Genomic DNA, 24,468 nt, shown 5'->3' with positions numbered 1-24,468 from the left:
GGGATCACAAGGCAAGACAAATCTGTGTGCAAACATCGCGATGTGTCTTGTGCAAGGCACAAAGTTACTGTCCTGTTCCATGGCCCCGTAAAACAGCCTCCAGTCATCTTCTGCCAAAGTCAAATAGTAACTTTGGAGGCAACATTTATTTTTTACCTTAAAATGACTTGCTGTCTCACAACTTGTTATTTGACTTTGGTTAAAAAAAAAAATAGGTGGTTTCTGCAGGCACAAAACCAAAGCATGCCACTTCAAATGGATACCATGACCAACGCTGCCTGTATAATTACATTGCCTATATTTAATCTGTCAGAAGCACTGGCAGATGCTTTAAATTTCAGATATGCAATCAGTATCTTCTGCTCTGAGGCTCAACTACCGTGTTCTTCCCCTCCCTTCCTTGAAATACACAAAGTCAAGTCAATATACTTGGAGGGTACGGGAGTGATCGCAGCTCAGTGAGTGTATATTTATCTATACATATCCGGGGAGATGTCAGAGAGAGGGGTGTGTTTGTGAATGTGTGCACGTTACATGCCTTTATTTGTTTTGGAAGGGTTTCGCTCTGGTTTCGTGATGCCTTGTTGTAAACGGTCTGAAAATCCCCCCCTGGATTCAGAAGAATAAATATGCATGGCTTGTAATTCTGTTGCAGCTCTCGCTCCCAGCTGATAGGGTGACGTGGAGTTTGGAGGCTCGCAGATTGGCTTTTTGATTTGGCTTCTTGCTGCAGTTGTGCAAACCTCGCTGGCTCCCAGAAATCAGGCTCAGCGCTTTGCCGTGCACCGTAATGCTGGGAAGCCTGGACCAAGCGCCGGCGGTGTGAGAGCGGGAGCGGGGGAAGCCCAGCAGATTCAGTGGCAATCTGGGGTACAATCAATTTTCTCTTCCCCCCTCCCTCGACCCCCATTCATCTCCGTCCTCCTCCCCTTTCGCCAGATCTCCCCTCCCCAAACTCCACCGCACGGAGCTGAAGATCAAGGCTGGTGGATTTATCAACATTTTACCTCCACCCCCACCCCTTTTTCCAGATGCACCTCCCCGCTTGCCCTGACAGCTGCAAAAGAGAGCACAGGTTTTGTAGCGAGCAAGGCAACTTGGACTGACATGCAAAGGCGACCCCCCACCCGTACCCGCACACACCGTCGGTGAATCACCGAGAGATGCGATGAGCTCCCTTTAGGAACCGGAAGGATTTGTATTGGGGAGCGAGCGGAGCCATCACCCCCCCCACCCTTCCCGCCCGACCCTCAGAAAAAAAAAAGTCAGGAAAGCAACCAGAAGGGGTAAGTAAAAGGGTGCTCCCCCTGCTCCGTGGGTGACACAAGGCTGCCGGTTAAGTGTCCTGCTATAAGTGGGGATTCACGCCTTGCATGCGAATGGTCGTGAGGGGGGCGAAGGGCTCTTTGCAGGCTTATCTGCCGGGCTGGGGGGGAAAGGGGATTTAACGTTGCCCAGGCGCTGGGCGCTCGCCCCATTCGTGCTGTTTTGCTGGAGCCGCGGCGGCTCCGTGTGTGTGTGTGTGTCTGTGTCTGTGTGTGTGTATGTATATGTGTATGTGTGGGTGCGTGTGTGTGCTGCGGGGGGAGGGCTTTGCATACGGCGCGGAGCGGGCGCTGCGGGATGGATGCACGCCGGGGAGGGGGCGCCGGGCCGGGCGCTGCGGGGCCGGGGCCTGGCGGAGGGATGGAGCGAGCGAGCGGCGGGAGCCGCCGGGCTCCGGCGGGGCGTGCGCGGCAGCGAGCAGCCCGAGCCGGCGGCACCGTGCGCGGCGGCCCCGGGATCCCTCCCGCCGCCGGGCGGGGGTGCCCCGGCTCGGCACGGCGCGGCCCGCAGGGATGCCGGGGAGCCCGGAGGGGGTGGCTCTGCCTGGGGCTGCCAGGTGGGGGAAGAGCCTCTCATGCAGTGCTATAAATTTCCCTCCCCCCCCTTATTTTTTTTTTTTTTTAATTTCCTTTTTTTTTTTTCTCCCTGCTGTGGGGAGACCGGGCCGGGCCACGCCAGCCCTGGCCGCGGGGTGGGGGCGCCGGGGCCGGCGTCCGGGGCAGCTGTCGCGCTCTGTCCGCCGGGGCCGGCTTGTTTACCCCGGGTGTCAAATATAGCTGCTGCGCCAGGCTCTGCCCTAAATAGGGCACGGGGCTGCTGGCGGGGCCCCCGCAGCCCCCGACTGGCAGGGGGAGAGAAATAACACACGCACTCATACGAGCTGACCTAAATGTTGGGTAATTTCATACTCTTCCTCCCTCCCAGCCTTGCTTCAGGGCTTTATCTTTTTCACCTGTGTCTAAGGTATCAGTCATACTGGGTGGGAGATGAAATGCTTGCAAGTGTTTCTGGGCTTTTTTTCTATTATTCTAAAACGTGAGGCTATAGCCATTTCCCTCTCCTCCCCCCCCAGGTGAAGCTGTAGCATAATGGTTGGTATTCCTGGCTCCTCTGTTTGTTCCTGGGCTTGTTCTGGGAATTTCCCCCTAAAAATCTGTTCCAGATGTAAGGCAAGACACTGGAGGAACTGTGGGGGTGAGAAGGGATGTCTTATGCAAATCCACGCCCCCCCCCCGTGCTTGTATGTATATTCCTTTAATTCCTTGTATCTCTTCATAGAGCAAAAGGGTGATTTTGTTGAGCTGGTTTTTATTTATGGAGAGGACAGTATTAGAAGATGGAGAGGACAGTACTAGAAGACTTAGGTAATAGTCAGTGGCATCTTCCCATTCAAGAGTGCTCATCCCATGCTCTCTGGGAGCCTGGCGGGAGGCCCAGGAGAGCAGAGCTTCCTTTGGGGGACTGCTGAGACACAGAGGCCTTGAAGGTGCTCTGTAGGTTTGGTGCAGCGGGGAGATGCATCACTCCCCCCAGCACAAAAATTTCTAGGGAGTCCCTAATCCTGCTCCATCCACTGCTGTTGCAGGTGTTTTTTTATCCTGGTCATGGTTTAGCTAAGAAAGTAAGTGGTGTTTGGTGCATACATTCAGGCTCTGTGGTCAACTGGAACAAGATCTGTTTCCTGAGCAGAAGTAGTGATGTTAGAAAAGAGCACGTCCAACTACTGCCGACGGCTGGCTGGGGAGGAGCGAGAGCAGCTCAGGAGCCCTCAGCTCTGCTGTGAGCATGCAATGTGATGGCAGTCAAATCAGTTACCCCCTATTGTAAATAAAAGGGTTTTAAATCAACCAGGGTAGGGAAGGAGGGGACTGAATGGTAATAGATAGGGAGCCCTAGGTAAAAGGTGTATTATAGCAGTCTTTTTTTTCCCCCACACCAAGTGTGAGTCCTATTCTATTAAGTGGGTAGTTCAAGCATTTCCTAAATGCCTAAGGTGCAACTGACTGTGGTAATCCTGCTGCTGAGGTCCTGTGTGAGGGCAGTGGAAGCACAGGTAGGATCCTGGTCTCTGACAAACATCTGGCATGCTGCTAGCCACATCCTTTCATCTCTTTGGGTCTCATTTGTATCATTAATGATATTTTTCTACCTGTGTGAGAATTTGGTGAGAACATGGTTGCAATAACTACTGGGTGACAGAGTGCGAGAGGGCAGACAGATATATAGGCATCCTAACACGACTCTGCGTAGCACTTGGCCCTTGTAGAGAGGTTGCCCACTTCCTCTGCAAAGCTGCCACCTGAGAGGGTGGCGCCGGGGATTGCAGACACTGTCACCAAGTAGGGTAGTCCTTTCCATTGCCCTGGGCAGTGCAGGAAGCATGTTCTGTGCTGTCTCAGGCACCAGCACCCAGAATAGGAGAGTGTGGTGTGAGTTACTGAGCATGGCCTGGGTCATGCACCGTGCTGTGCTCCATAGTTTCTTGCTGGGCCAGTGCAACGGCAGGAGCTGCCCAGTCCAACCAGAGCTGACTTTCTTGTTGAGAGTCGTGGGCAGTTGTTCTTCATGACAGTCACAGGGCACTCAGGGCACTGCTGCTCAGCTTGGCTGGCTCGTCAGAATGAAAGAGGTTCCCAGGGATGTATCCAGCCTCCCTGCTTCCTCTGCCTTCCTCTGGAGCTGGTGGGGCTGAAGTCAGATGAGGCTGGTCTGAGTGTGGCAGATACTATGGTATTGCTGGTTGGACAGTTAGAAGGATCACTAAGCACCTGGGCTGACCTGCTGCCACAATGTGACTGATCCCACAAGCATCCCTCTGTTTCCGAGGGTCCTTCCTGCGATGGGCATCCTCCATCCCCAAGGCAGGGAAGGGCCACAACAGCATGTCAGCACATTTTATTAGAAACCAAGTTAAGATGTATTTCCTCCACCAATATTTTCAAGTGAAGCACTATACAGATAAATGGTCTGTCTGTCAGGTTTTTGTTTGCTTGTTTTAAACAAACAGCATCAGTCTCCTCCCCTAAGCTTCCCCAATGACCAAGTGGCATTGACAAATAGTTTCTGTTCTTTGCTGCTGTTGTGTTTCAGATGCCTTTCATGTGCTCCAACAGTTAAAAAGATGGCTTTGATTACTGGCCTTTTTTTTTTTTTTTTAATCAGGCAGTAATATGTAATTCTCTATTAAAAATGAAGGAAATTAAATTATATGGATTAAAAAAAAAATCTTAAAATCTCTGAAACCAGGTATGGATGATTGGGATGCTCCGTCTACCATCACCCACTGTGTTTAGGTATTGTGGTATAGGTTAATACTATTGTTGATTTGCTGTTTAGATAACAATAACTTCTACAGGCATCAGCCCAGCTGGGGGCTTGTGTTTCAAAGTGCCATACAGACGGCTAATAAATGTTGGTCTCTGTCCTGAAGAGTTTTATGCATTGAGAGATATGTGAGATCACAAGCTCTTTTTGGGGCACCTTTAAAACACTTTCAGTGCTGCTGAGCTTGTGGTCCTGCATATTTGCTGATTGCAGTGATGTGAGACTGTGGGGTCTGAGGCCGAACACAAGCTTGCCGTCTGTGCTTACCTCCAGAATGAAATCTGGGAACCACCTTGAGTCTCTTGCAGCTTGAGTGGGCTGCTGGGCCACCTGGGGACTAATGTGGTATAGACAGTAATTGGCTTCCTCCTTCCCCTTGTTCTTTCTGCCTTAATGCTTCAAACTGCAAGCTCTGGTTGAGGGCCATCACAGATGTCTATGCACAAAGTTTAGCTCCATGGCCTGCCAGTCTCCCCTCTAGGTATTTTTGTCTTAGGGTTTTGCAGGAATAGCAAGGCATCAGGCAGCAGGGATGTGTCATGCCACCCTGAAGATGCCACCACCACCCCGTCTTGCCATTGTCGCAATGAGAAGACTCATGTGCTGTTGTTTCTGTGCTACAGCATCATAAAGTAATTAGTTCACCCTGTAAGACACATTTATAAACAGGTGATGATCACGTCCCTGTGCTCCTTCAACTCTCAATTTTCTGGTAATTCTGTCTTTAAATCCGCTTGCTGGAGCCTTTGATCATGCAGCTGAGCTGTCGTTGATGTTTCTGACAGTTGACATCATGGTAGAGAGGGGAGCTTAGGGCTCTTAACATTTCTTTTGTGATAGCTTGTTTTCTAATGAAACACTCCAATGAGGATTTTCCATCATAATAAACCAGGGAGCTTTTCCAGAGCACTCAGATTTAGGGAGAAGCTTCTGTTTCCATTCAGCATTTCCATTCATCAGCAGATTATTTCAAGGCTGCAAAACTGGACTTGGTCTGTTTGCTGCCTTCCCCTACTCCACTGTCTTTATACCTAAGCCTCCTAACTTAGGACAGCAGCAGAGACAGCCAGGTCAAGAGCAATCAGAAATACTAAATATCCAATGCTGCTGGGCATGTTTTGCAACCGGGGAGGTGTCAAAGAGTTTTAGAAACTGTAGATATATGAGACTGCATTGCCACTGCTCTCCTCGTCACCCTCTCCTAGGCTGTCTCAAAGCAAACAGCAGTACTCTCCAGCAGCAAAGCAGAATACGGTTTTAATCAAAAGAAATGTAGCGATGCAGGGACGTGCCTATGAGAAGGCACTCAGGTCTGATTGCTGAGGTTGTGTTGAAGGTGACATGTCCAGGAGAGAACGGGGCCCTCCAGTGCCGACAATGCAAGGTGCCCTACCAGGGTGCTGGTGTGCTGTGTGCTGGTGAAAGATGAGGGGGTAAAAGCAGTGAAAGCTAGAATATGTCTGCACCTCGGTCTGTGGTTGGGCTGCAGCTAAATCTGGATGTGTCCTAGCTCCCCTCAATGCAAACAGTGTCAGGAGAGGGTCTGTCACCAGGGTGCGGGTGGGCTGTGAAACCCACTGCTGCCCCAGTGCCACAGCTCCTCACACCCAGACTGGGGAAGGCAGCATTGCACTGCTGGCCCACCCTGGCTGGTGATGGATGGGGACCCAGAACAATGCTCAGTGTGAAGAATCCTTCCTTTTGCCCTCCATACTGTTTGCTGTCAGGAAAATTTGTTTTGGGGCATTAAGGCCTGGATATATTGGTTTACCACCTTGAGGTGGACCTTTGTTTGTGGGAAGTGAGATCTTGATGTTGAGCTTAAAGTTTACCTTAATAAGCACCTTTATCCTCTTCCATGGTTTTGATTTGGATTACTCAATGACCCTTGAACAGACACATGGGTTGGGAAAAATGGAGGTGGAGATGTCTCTGCCTTTGTGTAGTGCGAAGAGGCTGTTAAACGGTCCAGGAGGTACTGCAGTATTCACAGCTGCAAGAGGCAAAAACCCACTAATGCTAATGCCTCTGCCATGCCTGTCATTTGTACCTTGGTTTCTACAGCCTCTGGCTGCTTGTTCCTGCTCCTGTGCCATCCCCTGCAGGTATTGGCACAGTGGCATGTGTGGCCAGGTGATGGGACCAGCTGACTTTTCAGCCAGATCGGTTCCTGGTCCTTACTCATGGCATAGCCACGCAAACTGTTAAGCCAACAAAAAAGGGAGAGCTACTGCTGAGTCGGAATGAATGGCCAGAGGAGGAAATTGTTCAGGTTGACTTAAGAAGCCCTGCTTCCACCTGTAAAGCTCCTGCCTGAATTGCCTGCAGCAGTTAAGGCTTGGAGTTGGTTCAGCCTTGAAGTCTGCTCTTGATGAGATGGATAGTCCTGAATGCAAATTAGTTGCAAAGAGTGATGGGGTCTGCAACGCACTTCTTAAGCTATTAAGAGGCACAAGAATCAGCAGAAAAAAGACAAAATAATTTCTAATATAAAATTTTCCCAAGAACATGTACCAGGGTTGATCCTGATTTAAAAATAAAATAAAAAATCAGAGTCTAGGCCAAGCTATTTCTTAGACACAACATGCCAAATGGACTCAGGTTCCTCAAGAAGAGAATAAAATGAGAACTTTCCGTCTGCTCTCAATTCTTTCAAGTCTCTTGAAAGCTTCACACGAACACTCAGCACTTCATCAACAACAATCTCTCCATGTTGAAGCCTCCAGACTGCATTCCCTGGCAGTGCGAGCGGGAGTGGTGCCAACTGTTTTATTAGGCTTGCACCCACGAAACCCACTAGCAGGGGAGGACCTGACTCCTTGTCCTCATGAGGCCGCAGTGGGCTAAGTTTGTGCTGCTGCCCTGTGCTTGCTGAGGATGCTGTGTGTAAACAGTATGCCAGTCCCAGGGGAGCTGCCTGCCTTTGGGCTAACTGAGGACCCCTGGGAGGACCCGAGGACCAGAGTGAGATGGAGGTCTCAGTGTTGTTGTCTTCAAAGTGCAAGGCAAGGTGGGTCTCTTTGTGCGTGCTTTGCCTTTGTGAAAGATCCCAATGAGGGACAATGACATGCTTCTACTTTTGTTTTGGCAGCCCCTAAACAAGAATGAGCCTTTCAAAGCTTCGGTTGTAGGAGGTAACCAGAGGAGATGCTGCTGGAGTTAGACATGATGGGTTATTCTCTTGTCTGAGCATCTAGGAGGTGGGTGCACTAGTCATTGCCCCCATAAATTACCGCCTGCTCTCACTCTTTAAGCATCATTTTTTCCTTCCATTTTAACCTTCCAGAGTAGTTTCAGGTTCACTTCTTCTAGTAAATGTTTCCTTTTCTCTAACTTAAAAAATCCATCTCCCCAAAGCTGACCTGACAGATGTTTCCCCTGCAGTGACCCTGCGTACACAGCACACTTCATGAAACCCTGGCTTCCATGGGGAAATGCAGCACCAGCAGTGACCCTGCTGGTGTCCCAGCTAAAAATAAAGCCTGTCCCTCCTGGCAGTGTTGGGGTTTGCTTTTAAGTAGGTAGGCAGTTTTAGCCATTGGCTGCACTGTGCTCTTGTGCCAGGCAGAAGGCACAGCTTAACCTTCAGAGCACGGCAGAGCTGCTTCCCCTCTGGGAAAGCTCTGGGAGACTGAAGGTGACAAGATGCTCAGCTGCACTTGGTGCACCTACACCACTCCCAAAATACTGATGGCTTGCCTGTTGCCTGCCTAGACCCATCTCCTCGCTTCTTCGTGCATCCCAGTGAGTCATGACCACCCCTCCTGCTCTGGCCTTTTTCCTCCTCTCCTCTTCCTTCTTAAATATATAGATTTCTTCATGATTCTCCAGTAACTGCCCCAACTCTCTACTTCCCACAACAGCTCCATGCCTCCTAGCTTCCCAGTCTTATAACAGGATCCCTCACATGTTCAGCCCCCATTTATTTTCTGTGTGTGGCTTTCTGCCTGTCTCTCAGGTCCATGTGGGCTTGGCTGCAGGGACAAAGCAAGAGATTGGCCCAGTCAGGAAGCAGATGCTCAGTTAAAAAGGGCTTTTCTAGCCTTCAATGTGCACAGACATTAGAGAGTTTCACAAAAACCAGTAAGCAAGTGGTTGAAATATGCTCTGGTGCAAAAGGAGGAATGTGTCGTGGCTGCTGAACCCACAGATATTTTGAGTGTTCCTATGCACATCTAGTTTTTCTTTGAGCCTTCCAGTGTTTATCTTAATTTATTTCTTATGGTATCGAGTTCCACAAATTGCACAAATGCACAGCATAGAATTTAAAAAGTTACCGTTGCACACTAGATAAAATAACCCCAAATCTGGGAGCTTTCTGTTGGTGTTAGCCTTGAGCTTCTTTTGGCCTCTTTGTCCCTCTGACCAAGGTGATTTCCTGCAGAAAGCTAAGGGAGGGGGTGTGGCAGTTGTGAAAGGGATGAGAAGCGTTCTTGGTTGTGCAGGATTCCAGAAACCTGACAAAAGGGTGCTGGTCGCTCAGATCTCTTGATCTTATGCACTTCATGAAGGGTGCACCAGTGGAGCTGGTGGTTTGCTGGCCAGCTGGCTGGCACACAGGGCTCAACAGGGGCTGCAGTATGTGCTGCCTCTTGCTTGGCTGGTAGCTGGGTATGGGAAGGACCACAGGGGTGCTGTGGGAGGAAGGGTCAGGGTAAGGAGCAGGGAAGTATTTGTATGTGTGTCTGTGGGGAGAGCAGAGGGCAGGGAGAACGGGGAGAGGAAGGATTACTGCAGAGCAGACAGTTATTGGGATACAGGGCTCAAGTTCATTGAAAACCCATTTTTATTCATTTGTCTGCTTGTTGAGCTCCCACAGCCAAATGGATTCATTTCAAGGCTTTGCTTGTCTTTAAAAGTGACTGTCTTTTTGTCAAAGACCTTTTGTGCTTGTGCTTTTACCCGTTTGTGTCACTGACCTGAACTAAAGAGTAATGGTGGCTTTGCCTGGGGAGATGCTCTTTCCGTCCCACTGCTCCTCACCCACTGGTGTGTGGGGACTGTTGCTCCTTTCCTGGGCAAAACAGGTTTTTTCTGTCACTTGTGTCAGGTTTCTCAGATTACAAGAATTACTGTCATCAGTGATGGCAGGAAGAGCTGGGTTCAGAGCAACACCACAGCAGTATGTCTGGGCAAGAGGGTTTTGTGGGCTGAGGGAGAGTGTGGAGTAAGGCTGTGAAAACAGGTTGTTCATTCGTGCCTTAGCTGGTGGTCAAGTCAGTCCTTCACTGGAACTCCCAGTAAGAGTGGGACCCTGCAATTTTCTTGCCTTAGCCTTGTCTTAGGAGACATTTGGACTTCAAAGCAAGTAGACCATATCTCAGTTTTAACCATCTCTTCACAGAAATTGATGGAAATATAATTTCTGCCATGCCTGAAGGGAGCTCGAACTCCTCAGTAAAACTGATGGAAATGTGGGACTACTAGCATCAGTAAGGGAGGCTGTTCCCCTCAGTGGCACAGTAGAGGCTCTCCTCTTTGCCTTGGTGGCTTAAAGAGACCATACTGCGGATGGCTGCATGGAACGAGCGTGTTATTCAAGTGCCTGCATTAGGCTGGTGACTTATCGCCCCTCTAGGATGAGGGACATCAGGATGCTGATCCAAAGTGATACTAGGTATGTGATGGAGAAGAGACACTCCAGGCCTTGTTTGCTGGGGTCTGGACTAGTGGGAGGAAGGAGGATTTTCTCCTTCCCGTGTCTCTTTTCAGTGCATTTGGCTGATGTGGTCACCTCCCATGACTCAGCTGCTCCTGTTGGCAGGACTAGTTGTAGCAAATACAGGGCCAGGATAGAGCATTGGGAGGAGAGAAGAACCAGGGCAGGATGGACACGAATAGAGTTGTTATGGAAGAAGCAGGAAGATGCCCCCCAAGCTGATGCATGTGACCTGAGTTGCAAAGAAGAAAGGGATGAAGCTTTCCTTTTGGAGGTTAATGTTATATAAAATGTTGCCAAAGCTCCTCAGGCAGCTCTTCCAGTAGAATAAGCTGGCTCTGCTGCCTTGGGCTTATTGGACCTATGCTGATTTATGCCAGAGAAAATCTTGTCCTAAGGACCCTCTCTCTTCTCTCTTGCCAGCCTTCAGCTGACGGTGTGTAGATTGACTAGGCTAGGAAGACAGTCTTCTCTTTTAAGATGACTTTGTGCAAAAGGAGGCTTTTGGAGGGGAGGGTCAAGGGAGGAGGGGTAGTGTAAGCAGTGCTGTGAATACAATAGAAATGCTATTGCATCCACTTTGGAGATAAACAACAGTGTCATTATTATGTACTTTGCTAGGAGATTCTTCTGATAGGTGATGCCTTGCATCCAGTTTTCAAATGTTCCTCACTAGTACCTAAGTTAAGACTTGCTGACTGCTGGGAATTAGGGGAGTATCATTGCAGGCATGCTAGAAATGGCAAGGGAGGAGCCTCATCCTTTTCAGACAAGGTGTTTGCTGTATGTGCTGCTCCCAATTTGGCATGTGCATATAGGTAACCTTGATTTTTCTGAGTCTTCTTGAAGGATCAGATCATGTATTTACCTGGCTTAGCCCTGTATCTTTTGGGTGTGAGACCTGCCCAGGGCTCTTGGCAGGAACCAAAAAATAAACCTCATGTCTTTATTTGGAGAAGGCAGCAGTGGCCCCTCATAGTCATCCGGTTTTCTGCAGGAATTTTAAATCATGTTTACATGTCCAGCAGAAAATCTGTGATTTCAATGGCATCAAGGTGTCCACGTGGGTTAAAGAGCTGCTCCATTAAGCTTCCAGCTATCCTGTAAAATCTGGTCCTTCGCGACTCCCTTGGTGAAATATCTGAGACACATTGAGACCATGGATGGGGCAGAGGAGCAAGTTAGTGCTGTTGTAACAATGAGAGAAAAAATGTGGGTATTGAAGGTGTCTAGCTCCAGACAATGTTTCTAATTGCCTACCCTTGACAGAACAGAGTGGAGCAGGCAGCCAGGGAGGGCAGACCTGCAGCTGAAGCTCAGACTGAAAGGAAAAAGGTGAATAATCCTGTCTGGTGATGCCATTGTGAAGAACACACCTCTGCCTGTCTTTGCTATAGACATCAGAGTGGCATATGGCTTTATACAGCCCGCAAGGAAAGCCATCAGATGGTGGGGGGAGAAGAACTGAAGGTGGGGCAGCAAACAGCCTGGAGGCTGCTGCCACTTACTGTAATTGTGTAGCGGCTCAGCTTCCACTGTTTGTTGTCCATGTCATCTCTGCAATTACCATATGGTAAATATGACTTGAGTCTCTAGCAAATAACAGAGCTAATATTAAGAAAGAATCTGTAAACAGCTAGTGCGTAAATGAATAAAGAACAGTAAACAGCCTGGACTTAGGAAGAATGAATTAATCACGGTAGATGCGAGGATTTAATTTTTTAAAGCAGTTGCAGAATTAGCAGCTGAAAAAACACTGAAAGATTAAGATATCTGAATTGTCAGTAAGAGATACATAGGGAAATGTGTCAGTAAAGGGTGAGAGTGCTGTATGAAATCTTATTTGATAACTGTATTCAAATGGGTGAATTTACAGGTTTTGGCACCTTCCGAGTGAAGTGGGAGGTATTTTGAGGATAACCCATAGCTGAGTGCATTTTTCACGCCTCCTGCTGTGCTCAGATCTGCAGAAGCAGTGAGCGTGTTACAGTGTATTTCCCTCCTCTCAGCTGGAGACTCTGACTTGTCGGTTGAAACTCTGGAAATCTCTGCTTTCATTCCACGCGTGCCTGTCAACACGGCGCTCCTCGCACAAGCACCTCCACGCTGGGGACACAGCAAGCAGGTGGGGAGACCTGTGAGAGAGCAAAACAGTGAGCTTCTGTATATCAATCTTGATTTAATCTTTGAAACAGTCTAGTACCTCATGAAAACCTGCTGTACAGCAGCACTGAGGGGCAAGGCTTTGCTGCCCAGGCTCGGTTTTCCTGCTCCAGCAAGAGCAGATCTGGTGCTGGTTTCTGTGGGAGCAGGTGCTGAGGGACGGTTCTCCCAGGCACATGGCTGCTTCTGACCGCCTCGAAGATGGAGAGCAGAGAGGAGATCAGGATAAATGATTAAAGGGCAGCCTGGGCTAATTTATAAAGATTAAAATAAATTTGTGTGCTTTGGCCAAAGAATAACTGTGGAGGAGAACAGCTATTTACAAGTATCTGAAGCATGTAAATCTCGGGCAGGGTTGAGAGTGCTCCAAGGACAGGATAATGAGAACTAGCAGCATAAATTTTCTTAATTTCATCCTAAATATAAAGAAGATGGCTAAAACCTTTGAGATAAATTACATTGTGGCAGAGTCTCTATGGGAAGTTGTGGAAATGCCATCACTTGGGTAATTTAAAACTGGGCTGGACAAAGTGTTTAGGAAATAATGTTCACAAAGGGAACAAGTCAACGGGAGCCCCTGAGGCGTGGGCTAGACAGCTCTTCTGGCTCGGGTCTAACTAATTCTGAATTTAGTGAAACCTGTGCTAATTGGGCTAAGTGAGGGCCTTTACTATCTACCCTGTTTTGGTGCCAGTTGCACAGTGGAGAGTAGAAAACTTCAGTCTAACATGACAAATGCCAAACCGCTTACTCTCTGCTGCAGTGGTAAAGATGATTTCTGAAGTGTAGCTGCCAGCTCCTCCTCCTCCTCTCCTCTCCCTGTTTTCTGCCCAGTCTCCCACTGCCCCCTTTGTGCTGCTTCTGCCTCCATTCACTTTTTTTAATATTTCCTTTCTCACCCAGCCAGGAAGGACCCCTTCTGAATTGACTTGTGGAAGGCTCATAATTATTGTTGTGTATGATGTAGCTTTTTTTGTAAAAACATATATATATTTTTTTCTGTATTTAGAACAAAAAACGAGCAAATAAAAAAATCTTTTCCTTTGAGGAGAAGTTAAGAAAGAAGCAGGAATGTTTCCGGAGGGTCGGAGCAGTGCATGTCCTAGCAGCTGGGGTTAGCACCCAGCGTGGGTGGCTGGTGGCTGCCCCAGGAGCCAGCTGGGCAAGGGCTCCCTGCCCACATACTTGTTGCATCAAATCCAGCACATCAAATAGTTCGTTTTGTTCACCTCAAATGAGTGTTTTCTCTCAATTTTTTTTTTTTTTTAAACTGATTCTGGATCTAAAGAAGGTAAAATATGACTACAACATCTTTTCCGCTCTTATGTACCACTTAGCCTGCCTCTGTGTATGAATAACTACTGGCTCTGAAGCACAAATGCACTATTGACAACAAATCCTAAGATCTTAATTGTAGCTGTTGCACATCTGTCACCAGAGTGGTAAAGAAATGTCACGAGTTGCCGCTGTCATTATTCCTCTAGGATGCTATGAGTCACTAGGTGACAAGTTGCACTCCAATGGTGGCACCTGAACCAGCGGTTTAACATGTTTGTGAAGCAGGAACAGTAAATAACACACCCCGTGTGCTGCCACAGGCAGTACATAAAATGTCTTTTACTAACAAGAAGTTTTCCTCACACCGCTGGAATAATTTTTTTCCCTTCCCCACCCTCCCCACATAGTCTTTGCTGCTCTTTATAAACCAGCAAGACAGAGAGCAATGAAAACCAACACCTTGAAGGCTGCAGGAGAGGAGTTGGCACCTATTGGCAATCATGTGTTGGTGGGTGGCTGCTCCAGGTTGTCTCCATCAGCTGCAGTCAGTGGAAGAGGCAGGGGTGCCACCGAGTGGGTGACCCAGTAACTCCACTCCTTTGTTTCCCTCAACCTCCTAAACCTCAAAGGAAAGACTTTCAGGCTCTTCACTGGGCCTTTCACATCATAGGCACAAAATTAAGGCCTTGAAGAATGCACTTGGAAGTACCTGCCCTCTCAATTTGGGGCTGTTCAGACTCTAAAGAATGGTGTTTTCAGATACGCGCTGGTATTCACTTAAAGGCTTTGTGTTTAGAAATATCTCTACATGCAATAAAAAGACTGATGTTAGAAGATCTGCCTCTAAGGATGCAATGGAGGCTTCCCAGTGACTTCCAAACGGTCACAGAAGTGACTTTTTGCCAAATGTATGTGTGGTTACCACCGAAGTGCTACCGTGAGCTCCCAATGCAGTTTGTACATAGGGTGAGTTTGTTCTGTTTTCCCATGTGTTAACACTGGATATGATTGTCACAAGCAGGCTTGGACTCCATACGTGCACTTTTTTACTTTTTTCCTGTGAGAGCAACTGAGTGCTGGCACAGGTTCCCCTGAGAGGTTGTGGAGACTCCATCCTTCATCTTTGAGTATCCTTTGGATATTCAAAAGTCAACTGGACATAGGCAGCTGGCTCTAGGTGGCCCTGCTTGGGCAGTGGGGTTGGACTAGCTGACCTCCAGAAGTCCCTGCTATATCCTCTGGGAACGGGCCACCTCAAAGTGCTGGAAAAACAGTGAGTTTGTGTGATATTAATGAAAAGAAAAATAGCCATCTCTACTAGAGCAGATAATACCGCTTTTTGAGCAGGGGTGTGGCCACTACTAATCTATATGTCAGCCTAAATACCAGGTTTTGTTTTCTGAGTGTAAAAAAGGCTACAGTTCTGAGGGAGAAAAAACAAAAAGGGTAATGCTCTCTGTGTCTTAGCCTGAGGAGTCTCAGACATACAGACATGCATTGGGAATGGAAGAACAAGCGTGCCATGGCTCCCAAGGAGGCTGCGCCAGCCCACACCATCAATAAGGACGTCTCTCAGGAGTGTGGCTGTGGTCAGTCACCAAAGGGTTTCCTTCCGTATCTGCCTCCTCCTCCCTTACCTGTCTATGCAAAAAGCATAAACAGCAGCTCCTGTATCCATAAATATCCATCTATCCTATACAGATATTTTTCAGCGGGAATGGGAGTGAGGAAATAAAATGTCCAGCCAGTCAAGTGTAGCCAGTGTGGTATTGGAAGGGGACAATTAAGTACGGGCATCTTTATGGGTTAGCTATTTATGGCACTGCTTCTCCAGAAGCATCATGGATGCTAAAATACAGGGGATAAAAAACGTCACAGACCAGCTCCCTGGGGCAAGTCGAGTGTTGAGAGATTGCTCCTAGCCATTCAAAGACTTGTGCTCTGTTTGGGTCAGCCCCTGGGATCACCGATTGTAACTGCGTCCCATCGCTGCTGCATTTCTATGAGGAATTAGTAGACTTGAGTCATTAAGTCGATTAACAACCATTTACCACGCTAAAATGGTAGGACCTACTCAAATTAGTAGAGACACCAGCTTGGAAACATTGAAAGACTTACTATGAAAACTGATTTTTTTAGCATAGCTTTTTGTATGATTTAGAAAGGGAAAAAAAGGCTGATATGACACATACTGAGGAGGCTATTCTGTAGGCAGCTAATTCTGGGTTTTGGCATGTTTACTGCGAAGTGCAAAGCAACAAGCACCTACGGCTCCCTGCCATAACTTTTCATAAAGCCAAACTGCGGGGATCTGTCATGTTCTAAGCATGAGTTACAGTGCTTTTTCCTCATAAAACCTAGCTGGTGTGGTTGTAGTGAACTAAACTACTTATTGCTGTGCAATAATCTATGTGACGTCAGCTTGGCGTCCTTGATTGTGCTCATATCAGATAGGTGTGTGCTGTCGGTGTGATGGTTTAAGGCCAGGTCTGTACTTGGAAATTTGCATTTGTCTGACAAAACTGATCTAATTACATTTCTTTAGCAGGTAAATCTTAACCCGCATGCTGGGTACTACTCTTGTAGTGATGAGCAAAGGACTCAGCAGCATTTGAATGGAGATGATTGAAAAATATGCTTTGTTTTGTATTAAATATTTTGTTATGGTTTTGTTTTGGGGGATGGAAGGCTGTGACTTCGGTATAGTACCTCTTCTATGAAAACACAGTTCTTTGTGGTTTTTTTGGCAGAAAGGCTATAATTTCAGATTTTGCTGATGCTTATAAAAATTGTGTTCAATCAAAAAGCTTTTATGTGTTTTGGAACTGAGGAATGTGAGGTCTTGTTATTAAGCTGAACCTTATTTCTGTCTCCTCCAATTTCAGGGTGGGGCTATATGGTGACACGCATAGCAGTGCTATATGCATTCTGTTCTGGGACAGATGCTTGTCAGGTAGACAAACCCCTTGATCTTGAGATACCTCTGTCTAGTCTTTGTGCAGTGCCTACGCCTGATCAGGGCTCACCTGGCACTCAGATCTAATCAACAGCCTTTCCAGGCTTTTCTAGAGTCAGGAGAGGGAGGATATGTGGCCACAGATGTACTTGAGTGTCTGATTTATTTGAGGGGTTAGAGGGAAAGGGGAAGGAGAGGGAGGTGCCAGACAACCTAATATTATTTGCAGGTCAAATCAAAAGTTTTTTATGGAGGTTTAAGGTGAATTTTGCCTAAATAAGAAATTAATAGGGACTTAGAAGTTTTCCTTTGGTTTTGTATTTAATAAGGACTTAGAAGTTTTCCTTTGGTTTTGTATTTAATAAGTAATGATCTTGGGAACTTGGTATGTGGGGGTTACATGTTAGCAGCCATCACTGTGTCATGTTGCCTCTTGATTTGATTTCTTGTTATCAATGCTTCCTTTTGAAAATATCCTTGCCTTTAGAGTCATGTGAGCAGCTGTATACAAAAAGGTAAATTATAAGGGATCAGTATAGCCTTCCCAGCTTTCTACCTCACTGTGGGTCCACAGCAGACAAACCGTCAGTTTTCTTAAACACAGCTATTATAAAAGATGTAAGGAGCTTGATAGTTGTCTGAAAGTAATTTTCTATTGCAGGATTAATTGTGACAAGTGTGGTCCATGCTACTTTCTGGACTATCTCCAGAAGTATTTCAGGAACTGATGTTTTTATTTATGGACTCTATTTATGGATCATGTGGACATTGTCAGCTCTTGTAGAGGAAGGAGTTCCCCCTGCTAAAATAACTTTATGCATCTTCTCAGAGCTTTGCTATTGAATGCTAGCTTATTCTGGTGCAGTGATGCTTGCAGTGTTTTGTCTCTGTTTTGCATTGATTTGAATATTTTGAGCTTATCCTTGAACTTATCCCACCAGACAGGGGACCAATGCCCTTGTTTGAATGTACTCAGTGTGATAGCAATAGCGTGGCAGAGACCTGTGGGAGAAAATGTTACTGATAGTAAAGAGGTGGTGGAAATGATGATTCTCGTGTTATAAAGCCAGAGATCACCCAATACCAACCAATCTGCCACTGTTGCTGCAGCCTCCTGTTGTTTGCATCCCGCAGGGCCAGGGCAGTGATGTCGCTGGAACGACACCTCTCTGTGCCAGATGTGGATGTGTTTTGTCGCACTGGGGTCGGAGGAGTGACACCATGACGCCACCAGGGTGACTAGCAGTGACTTGGGACTGCGCTGCAAGCCTGCCTGGAGGCTCCATCCTCCGAGTAGGGCTTGTGCAGAAGGGAGTCTCTTGTCGCAGTTTGCCCTACTGAGATCAGTGCTGCTACTCAGAGAAGGGACAGGGGACATGTCTATTTCACTCTGGGCAGGCCAGAGCTATGTAGTTCCCCTCCAGTGATTTCTGGACTGGGTTTTAGTAGATATATCTGAGGGCAAGCTCATGCCTTGTATAAGCAACCTTGCTGACCCAGAACTAGAGTGAGTTTTAATTCTTCCATCCTCTGTCACCTGAATGTTAAAACTGTCACCACAATGTTTTATTAACAGCAGTTTTAAAATTTAATAGTTTTATTCTATGTTGTAGAGCACTTTTGCACCAGTTCCCAAGGGGGCGATGACAGTAAGAGTGTTTCACTGTGTTTTTCAGATTGGTTAGGTTAATGCTTTTCATGTTAATGAACACATATTAAGATCTGATTAGACAGTGTGTCTGTGGGCAAAGTTCCTGTTGATCCCACTAGGGAGTTTTATCTGTGTCAAAGAATTGCAGGATCAGGTCATCATTGTATCATTTCAGAAAATGATTGTGACCTCCTCTTAATGTTGAAATGTTTGCCAAAGCAAGTGAAGAAAAGTATTCCCAAATTCTGAGATCCTAGTCTACAAGGCGTAGCCTGAGTTTGGAGGTCTTAACATATAAGCAGAGGCTACCCTGGTAGAGGTTGTTTTTGAAATAATATATGATTAGTTCAAGGAATAACAGTAAAATTACCCTTAGCTTAAAATCAAATTAAAAATTTAAGAAGGACCAGCAAGGTTCTGGAGTGTGTTGAGGAATAGAATAGCAATAGAAGCCTTCATGGCATTGCGTGGTAGGCAGATAATGTTAATTACAGAAGGTGGTTGTCCCACAGAGAGGGAGGTTGGTGGTAGCAGTGATTTACTTCAGAGGGCAGTTTAGTCATTGTACTATTCCTAGACAAGACTCTGAATTTACGTGATACTTAAACTCTTCAGTCATTTTTGAAACCAAATTTAGGTGCTTGAGTCACGTGATGTTTTTGAAATTACTCCTGTCTTTCTGTCAGCCATTTCTACATGGCTGATCTTGGAAGATGCAGCACCTACTGGCTGTTGTACAGTTAAGCAGGAGCTGGGAGCTGGAAGTGTCAAGAGGTTGGTGGATACCTGCCAGCAATTGCAGTACACAAAGGGATGATCTGATGTGCCTGGGGTGTTTTTGGAGCTGCTGTGCTTGTGCAGTTGGTCTCTGTGTGCACCTTGAGTCAGAGGCACCTGGAACGTGTCATCTTTGCCATGCATGTGCACACATCTACCCTGCAGCCCAGAGACCTTGGGCTTGCTGCTCGTAGTCACTTTGCACATGTTCCCTGACCCTTTCTCAGGGATTTGCCAACATCCTGCAGCCAGAAATCTGCTAAAATATCATGTGGAGTGGGAGGGAAGACAAAATGGGAGTGTCAAACTGAACCCAAGTTTGTGTGCTGGTTAGCTCACTCTTCCCCATGACCCTGAGCTGTGCAGGCAGTGAGGCAATTTAACAAGATTTCAGGGCTGGAGCTAGGGCTGGGGCTGACTGACAGCCCTCCCCTAGCACTGAGGTCCCTCTGATCACTCGGGGCTTGGTCCAGCACCAGGCCTGGGGCAGACAGGCAGATAATAGACACTGGAGAGAGAAGATAAGTAGGCTAATGGGGGAGAATCTGTCTCTTCTGAATTAGTCCAGGTAGCATGAATAACTGTATTGTTTTTTCATATCAAGGGTGTCAGATATGGATTTGTGATCCTAATACTGCATAATCAATTCTCTCCCCTCTGCTGTGCTTTGTCAGGAGCAGTTTTGTTCATTTGCAGTCCTTGTTCATGCTTTCCTTCCTGTTTCGCTTGTCTTTATAGATTTTTATCTCAAAGTTGAAAACGTTTTTGTTGATATCAGAAAGATTGCACCCGCTTTTAGAAAGAGGCGAGTGACACAACACAGTGAAATAGCATTCGAGATGCATTTTTTAATGCTGATAACAGTAGAATGTTGCCCAGAATATTTACAGCGCAAGGGAGAGGGGAGTGAGCTCCTCAAGTGTTCAGGGGCCAGTTAGTCTCTTCGAACTGCTGCCATCTGAAGGTTAGGCATCTGCTCTAAATTGGCTGTCTGGGCACCCTCTTGAGACCATGGAGACAGATGGGAAAAGACAAAAACCCATCTGGAGATGTGTGTCTTAAGTACATCTTTTGGGTCAGAACAGGAGTTGGACAGGAAGGGTTGTCCCTGGAAGCAACTATCTCTTTCCTCTGACTTCAAAGGGAGCCTAAGTGACTTTGTTTAACTTACTGACCAAGATTTAGATAGTTAGAGTAGGGGAAATGAATCCCAGCCCTACTGATCTGACAGTAGAAACCTCAATGAAAGTTAGTGAGAGTTAAGGCTCTTGAACCTTCCAAGTGATTTAGATAATGCCGCTATTAAGTTTGATGTTTCCTGTGAGATACTTGGCTGTGTCTGGACTCAGAAACATGATTTGTTAGCTAAGCCTGAGACCAAATTCTTCCAGAGGCTTGATATAAAGGAAGGAGAATAGTGTGATCCATGACAATGTGAAGGGTTCAGAGTCCAATTTTAAGTGGTGCAAGCTCTACAGCAATGTAGTCTGTAAGTAATAGAAGGTATTACTGGGTGGTAATATGCCCAATCTATGTGATACATTGATCAGCTCCTTTGTTTTTGCATGGTATTTTAGGTTAGAGATTATTTTCATTTTAGAGAGATTTTGAAAACATATAAATTTCTTAGGGATTGAGAATGTTGGTGTGTACATGCATTTTGCTCTATCTTCTGGGCTGATAAGCACAGTGTTTTCTAACTGTGGTGGTTTTGTAGATTTCTGTGACCATTTAAAAGCAGGATTATTGATGTAAAATGTGATGGTCCAGATCACAATAGAAAGGCTAGTGAAAAATGGCCTTTGGAAGTTTGCCGAGCATGAGTCCTCTGCCCTATTTCTGGGCTGACATATTCACCTCCTAACGTGGAGGCCCTGTGCCTCAGAAGCTTAGGGCAGCTGAGCGCTAGGACTCTTCTGGGGACTCTGCAGCCTATTAGGAGGGACTGGCTGTGGGGATAGTTGGGCCATTAAGGTACCCCATAATTCATAACTGAATTATGTCCTACAAATGGACTTCATTTGGAGATGGCTTACTGGCCTTAAATGGTGCTTCTTATTTTGCTAGTAATTCCTTGACTTGTCTTAATCCCTGGGTGGTGAGACAGGTGAGCCTTTAGCTTTGGTTTCTTGGGCTGAGTTGAAGTGCTGTGTGCTGGGGAACACTGTGGCATCATTAGGTGAGTGGCAGCTGAGCACTCAGTACTCCTGTTGCACATGTTGTAGGTCGAGAGTGAGCTATTTATATATATACAAACACTTTTCCTTGGAGTTACTTTTCTAGCAATTGATCTTCATCTGCTGGGCATGTAAATGCTGCAGTTTGTTAGAGTCCCTGCTAAATACCTTCTTCAAAGTGACAGAGAGACAACCCTTGCATCTCTACCAGTACTCTTCAGTGGTGAGATACTGAAGTGCGTTTAGGTAAATGTTGCATCTTCCTTTTCTCTCACGCTTCCCTCCCCCCTCTCTGTTTTGTTTGCTGCAGGTTCTCGGCGTTTTTGGATCTACGCAGTGGAAGTTGCATCTTGTGTATGGCGTGGTTAAGCTTGCAGCCTGTCACCTCGGCCTTCCTCCATTTTGGGCTGGTTACTTTTGTGCTGTTTTTGCATGGTTTGCAGGTGGATGCTGGCCTGACGGGAGACTCCTCCAGTTCAGTACAAAACAGCTCGTGTTCAGGATCTTTTGACTGCAAGGAAGGTGTTATCCTGCCAATATGGTACCCAGAAAATCCATCCCTTGGGGACAAAATTGCTCGTGTTATCGTATACTTTGTAGCACTGATCTACATGTTCCTTGGAGTCTCCATCATTGCAGATCGTTTCATGGCATCTATAGAGGTCATTACATCGCAAGAGAAAGAAATCACAATTAAGAAGCCCAATGGAGAGACCACGACGACCACCATTCGGATTTGGAATGAAACTGTTTCCAACTTGACCCTCATGGCTCTGGGCTCCTCTGCTCCTGAGATCCTTCTGTCTCTGATAGAAGTGTGTGGACATGGATTCATAGCTGGAGACTTGGGGCCATCCACAATTGTTGGCAGTGCTGCTTTCAATATGTTTATCATCATTGCCATCTGTGTCTATGTGATCCCTGATGGAGAAACCAGAAAGATAAAACACCTGAGGGTTTTCTTTGTCACAGCCGCATGGAGCATCTTTGCTTACATCTGGTTGTACATGATCCTTGCTGTCTTCTCTCCAGGTGTGGTTCAGGTCTGGGAAGGTCTGCTCACACTTTTCTTCTTTCCACTTTGTGTTCTTCTTGCTTGGATAGCAGATAAACGTCTGCTTTTCTATAAGTATATGCACAAAAAGTACCGTACTGACAAGCACAGGGGCATTATCATAGAATCAGAAGGTGATCACCCTAAGGGAATTGAAATGGATGGCAAGATGATGAATTCCCACTTTCTGGATGGAAACTTAGTGACTGTTGAGGGGAAGGAGGCAGATGAATCTCGCAAAGAGATGATCCGGATCCTTAAGGACCTGAAACAAAAGCACCCAGAAAAGGACTTGGACCAGCTGGTAGAAATGGCTAACTACTATGCCTTGTCTCATCAGCAAAAGAGCAGAGCCTTTTATCGCATTCAAGCTACCAGAATGATGACAGGAGCTGGCAATATTCTGAAGAAGCATGCAGCTGAGCAAGCCAAGAAAAGCACCAGCTTGCATGAGGTGCGGCCAGATGAACCTGAGGAATTCATCTCCAAAATTTATTTTGACCCGTGCTCCTACCAGTGTCTTGAGAACTGTGGTGCTGTTCTCCTGACAGTGGTGCGGAAAGGAGGGGACATGTCCAAGACCATCTATGTGGACTATAAAACAGAGGATGGCTCTGCCAATGCTGGTGCTGACTATGAGTTCACAGAGGGGACCGTTGTCTTGAAATCAGGGGAGACCCAGAAGGAGTTCTCAGTGGGAATTATCGATGATGACATCTTTGAGGAAGATGAGCATTTTTTTGTGCGGCTCAGTAACCTCCGTGTGGTGGAAAGTGAGGAACCTCCAGAGCTCAGTAACTCCCCATACCCAAAGGCCATGTTGGCTTCTCCCTGTGTGGCCACAGTGACTATACTGGATGATGACCATGCTGGCATCTTCACATTTGAGTGTGATGTTATACATGTCAGTGAAAGCATTGGTGTGATGGAAGTCAAAGTCCTAAGGACATCAGGTGCTCGGGGTACAGTCATAGTGCCATTTAGGACAGTAGAAGGGACAGCGAAAGGAGGTGGAGAAGACTTTGAAGACACTTACGGGGAGCTGGAGTTCAAGAATGATGAAACTGTGTAAGTACCCCATTGATTTCTGTTTCTGGGTCTATTTTTGGTGTTTAACCCCCCATTTTGCCTCCATTGCAGGTTAATGCTGGCAAGGGACAGGCTCCTTTCTTCGCCTTTCCTTCAGTTTCTCTACTCACCTCTTTCAGGCAAGAACTGACAGCAGGATTTAAGGGCTCAAAACTCTTGTCCCTTCCCTCTTGGGAATGACAAAGTGAGGTTTAGAAATACTACGGGTGGAGGGAAGGTGGGAGGAAAATATATAATTCTCTGAGGTCCTGTACTAAAGCTAAGGGTTAATGGAGAGTTAAGATAGAGAAGAAAAAGCGTGAGCTTTTATCTGGCTGGGCAAATACGGGAAAGCCTCTTTTTGAACACCAGACATAGAGGGCACAGGAGTTTTTTGCTGTCCCTAGATTAAAAGTTTACAACAGTTATTCCCAGGCAAGTGAGAACTGCTCAGTAGACATGGGGCTTTGTTTTCACAGGAGCAGTACATCATACCTGTGTCTCTAGGCTGCCTGTGCAACAAGCAGATCTATGTGGCAGCTGATTCATAGCACAGGCACAGCTGCAAGGTGTTCTGCTGGACTTGTGAAATCCTTCAAGCCTTTATGTCCCTATGGTCTACCCATATTCCCCAGGTCACCTTCTCTATGATCTCCCTATGTCTGTTCTATTACTACCTGTGGGTTTTCCCTGTGTAAGACACCATGGCAGTTGGCAATAATGGTCTAAAGCACTACAGCTCACAGCCTGTCCATATGGCTCCATGACCCAGTGTTTTCATTCAGAATAAAGAAGGGAAGCAGAACAGTCTGCACCAGTCCTGTTAATTCAGCTCTTTTATTGCGTACAAGGTAGCCGATATGAAGCTAGGAAGTAATAAAGACCGGAGAGGCGATAATGCCTAATTGCTTTAAGTACCTGCTGTTAACATTACTAGGGAATGAGAGAAATCCCTTAGCTGAGTAGGGAGAGGGAGGAGGGTGTGAACCTGATACTAAAACTCCCTAGTGTTAAGTGCCTTGGTTCCTCTTGTTA

The 24,468-nt window shown here is 46.7% G+C and overlaps 1 protein-coding gene across 1 annotated transcript in view; it reads left to right on the top strand.

Moving 5' to 3' along the window:
• Positions 1-381: 381 nt before the first annotated feature.
• Positions 382-24,468, top strand: part of SLC8A3 (solute carrier family 8 member A3) — a gene marked incomplete at its 3' end in the record, with an annotated part of 117,920 nt that continues 93,833 nt past the window's right edge. The window contains exons 1-2 of the mRNA XM_082059230.1: positions 382-458; positions 21,622-23,433. Of these exons, the coding sequence (XP_081915356.1) occupies positions 21,668-23,433 (1,766 nt within the window). The 5' untranslated portion in view covers positions 382-458; positions 21,622-21,667. The remainder of the gene's footprint in view (positions 459-21,621; positions 23,434-24,468) is intronic.

Source organism: Streptopelia decaocto, assembly GCF_964273445.1.
Source record: "Streptopelia decaocto genome assembly, chromosome: 7".
In the NCBI taxonomy this organism is placed as follows: Eukaryota; Metazoa; Chordata; class Aves; order Columbiformes; family Columbidae; genus Streptopelia; species Streptopelia decaocto.
This window is presented reverse-complemented; position numbering and strand designations above follow the sequence as displayed.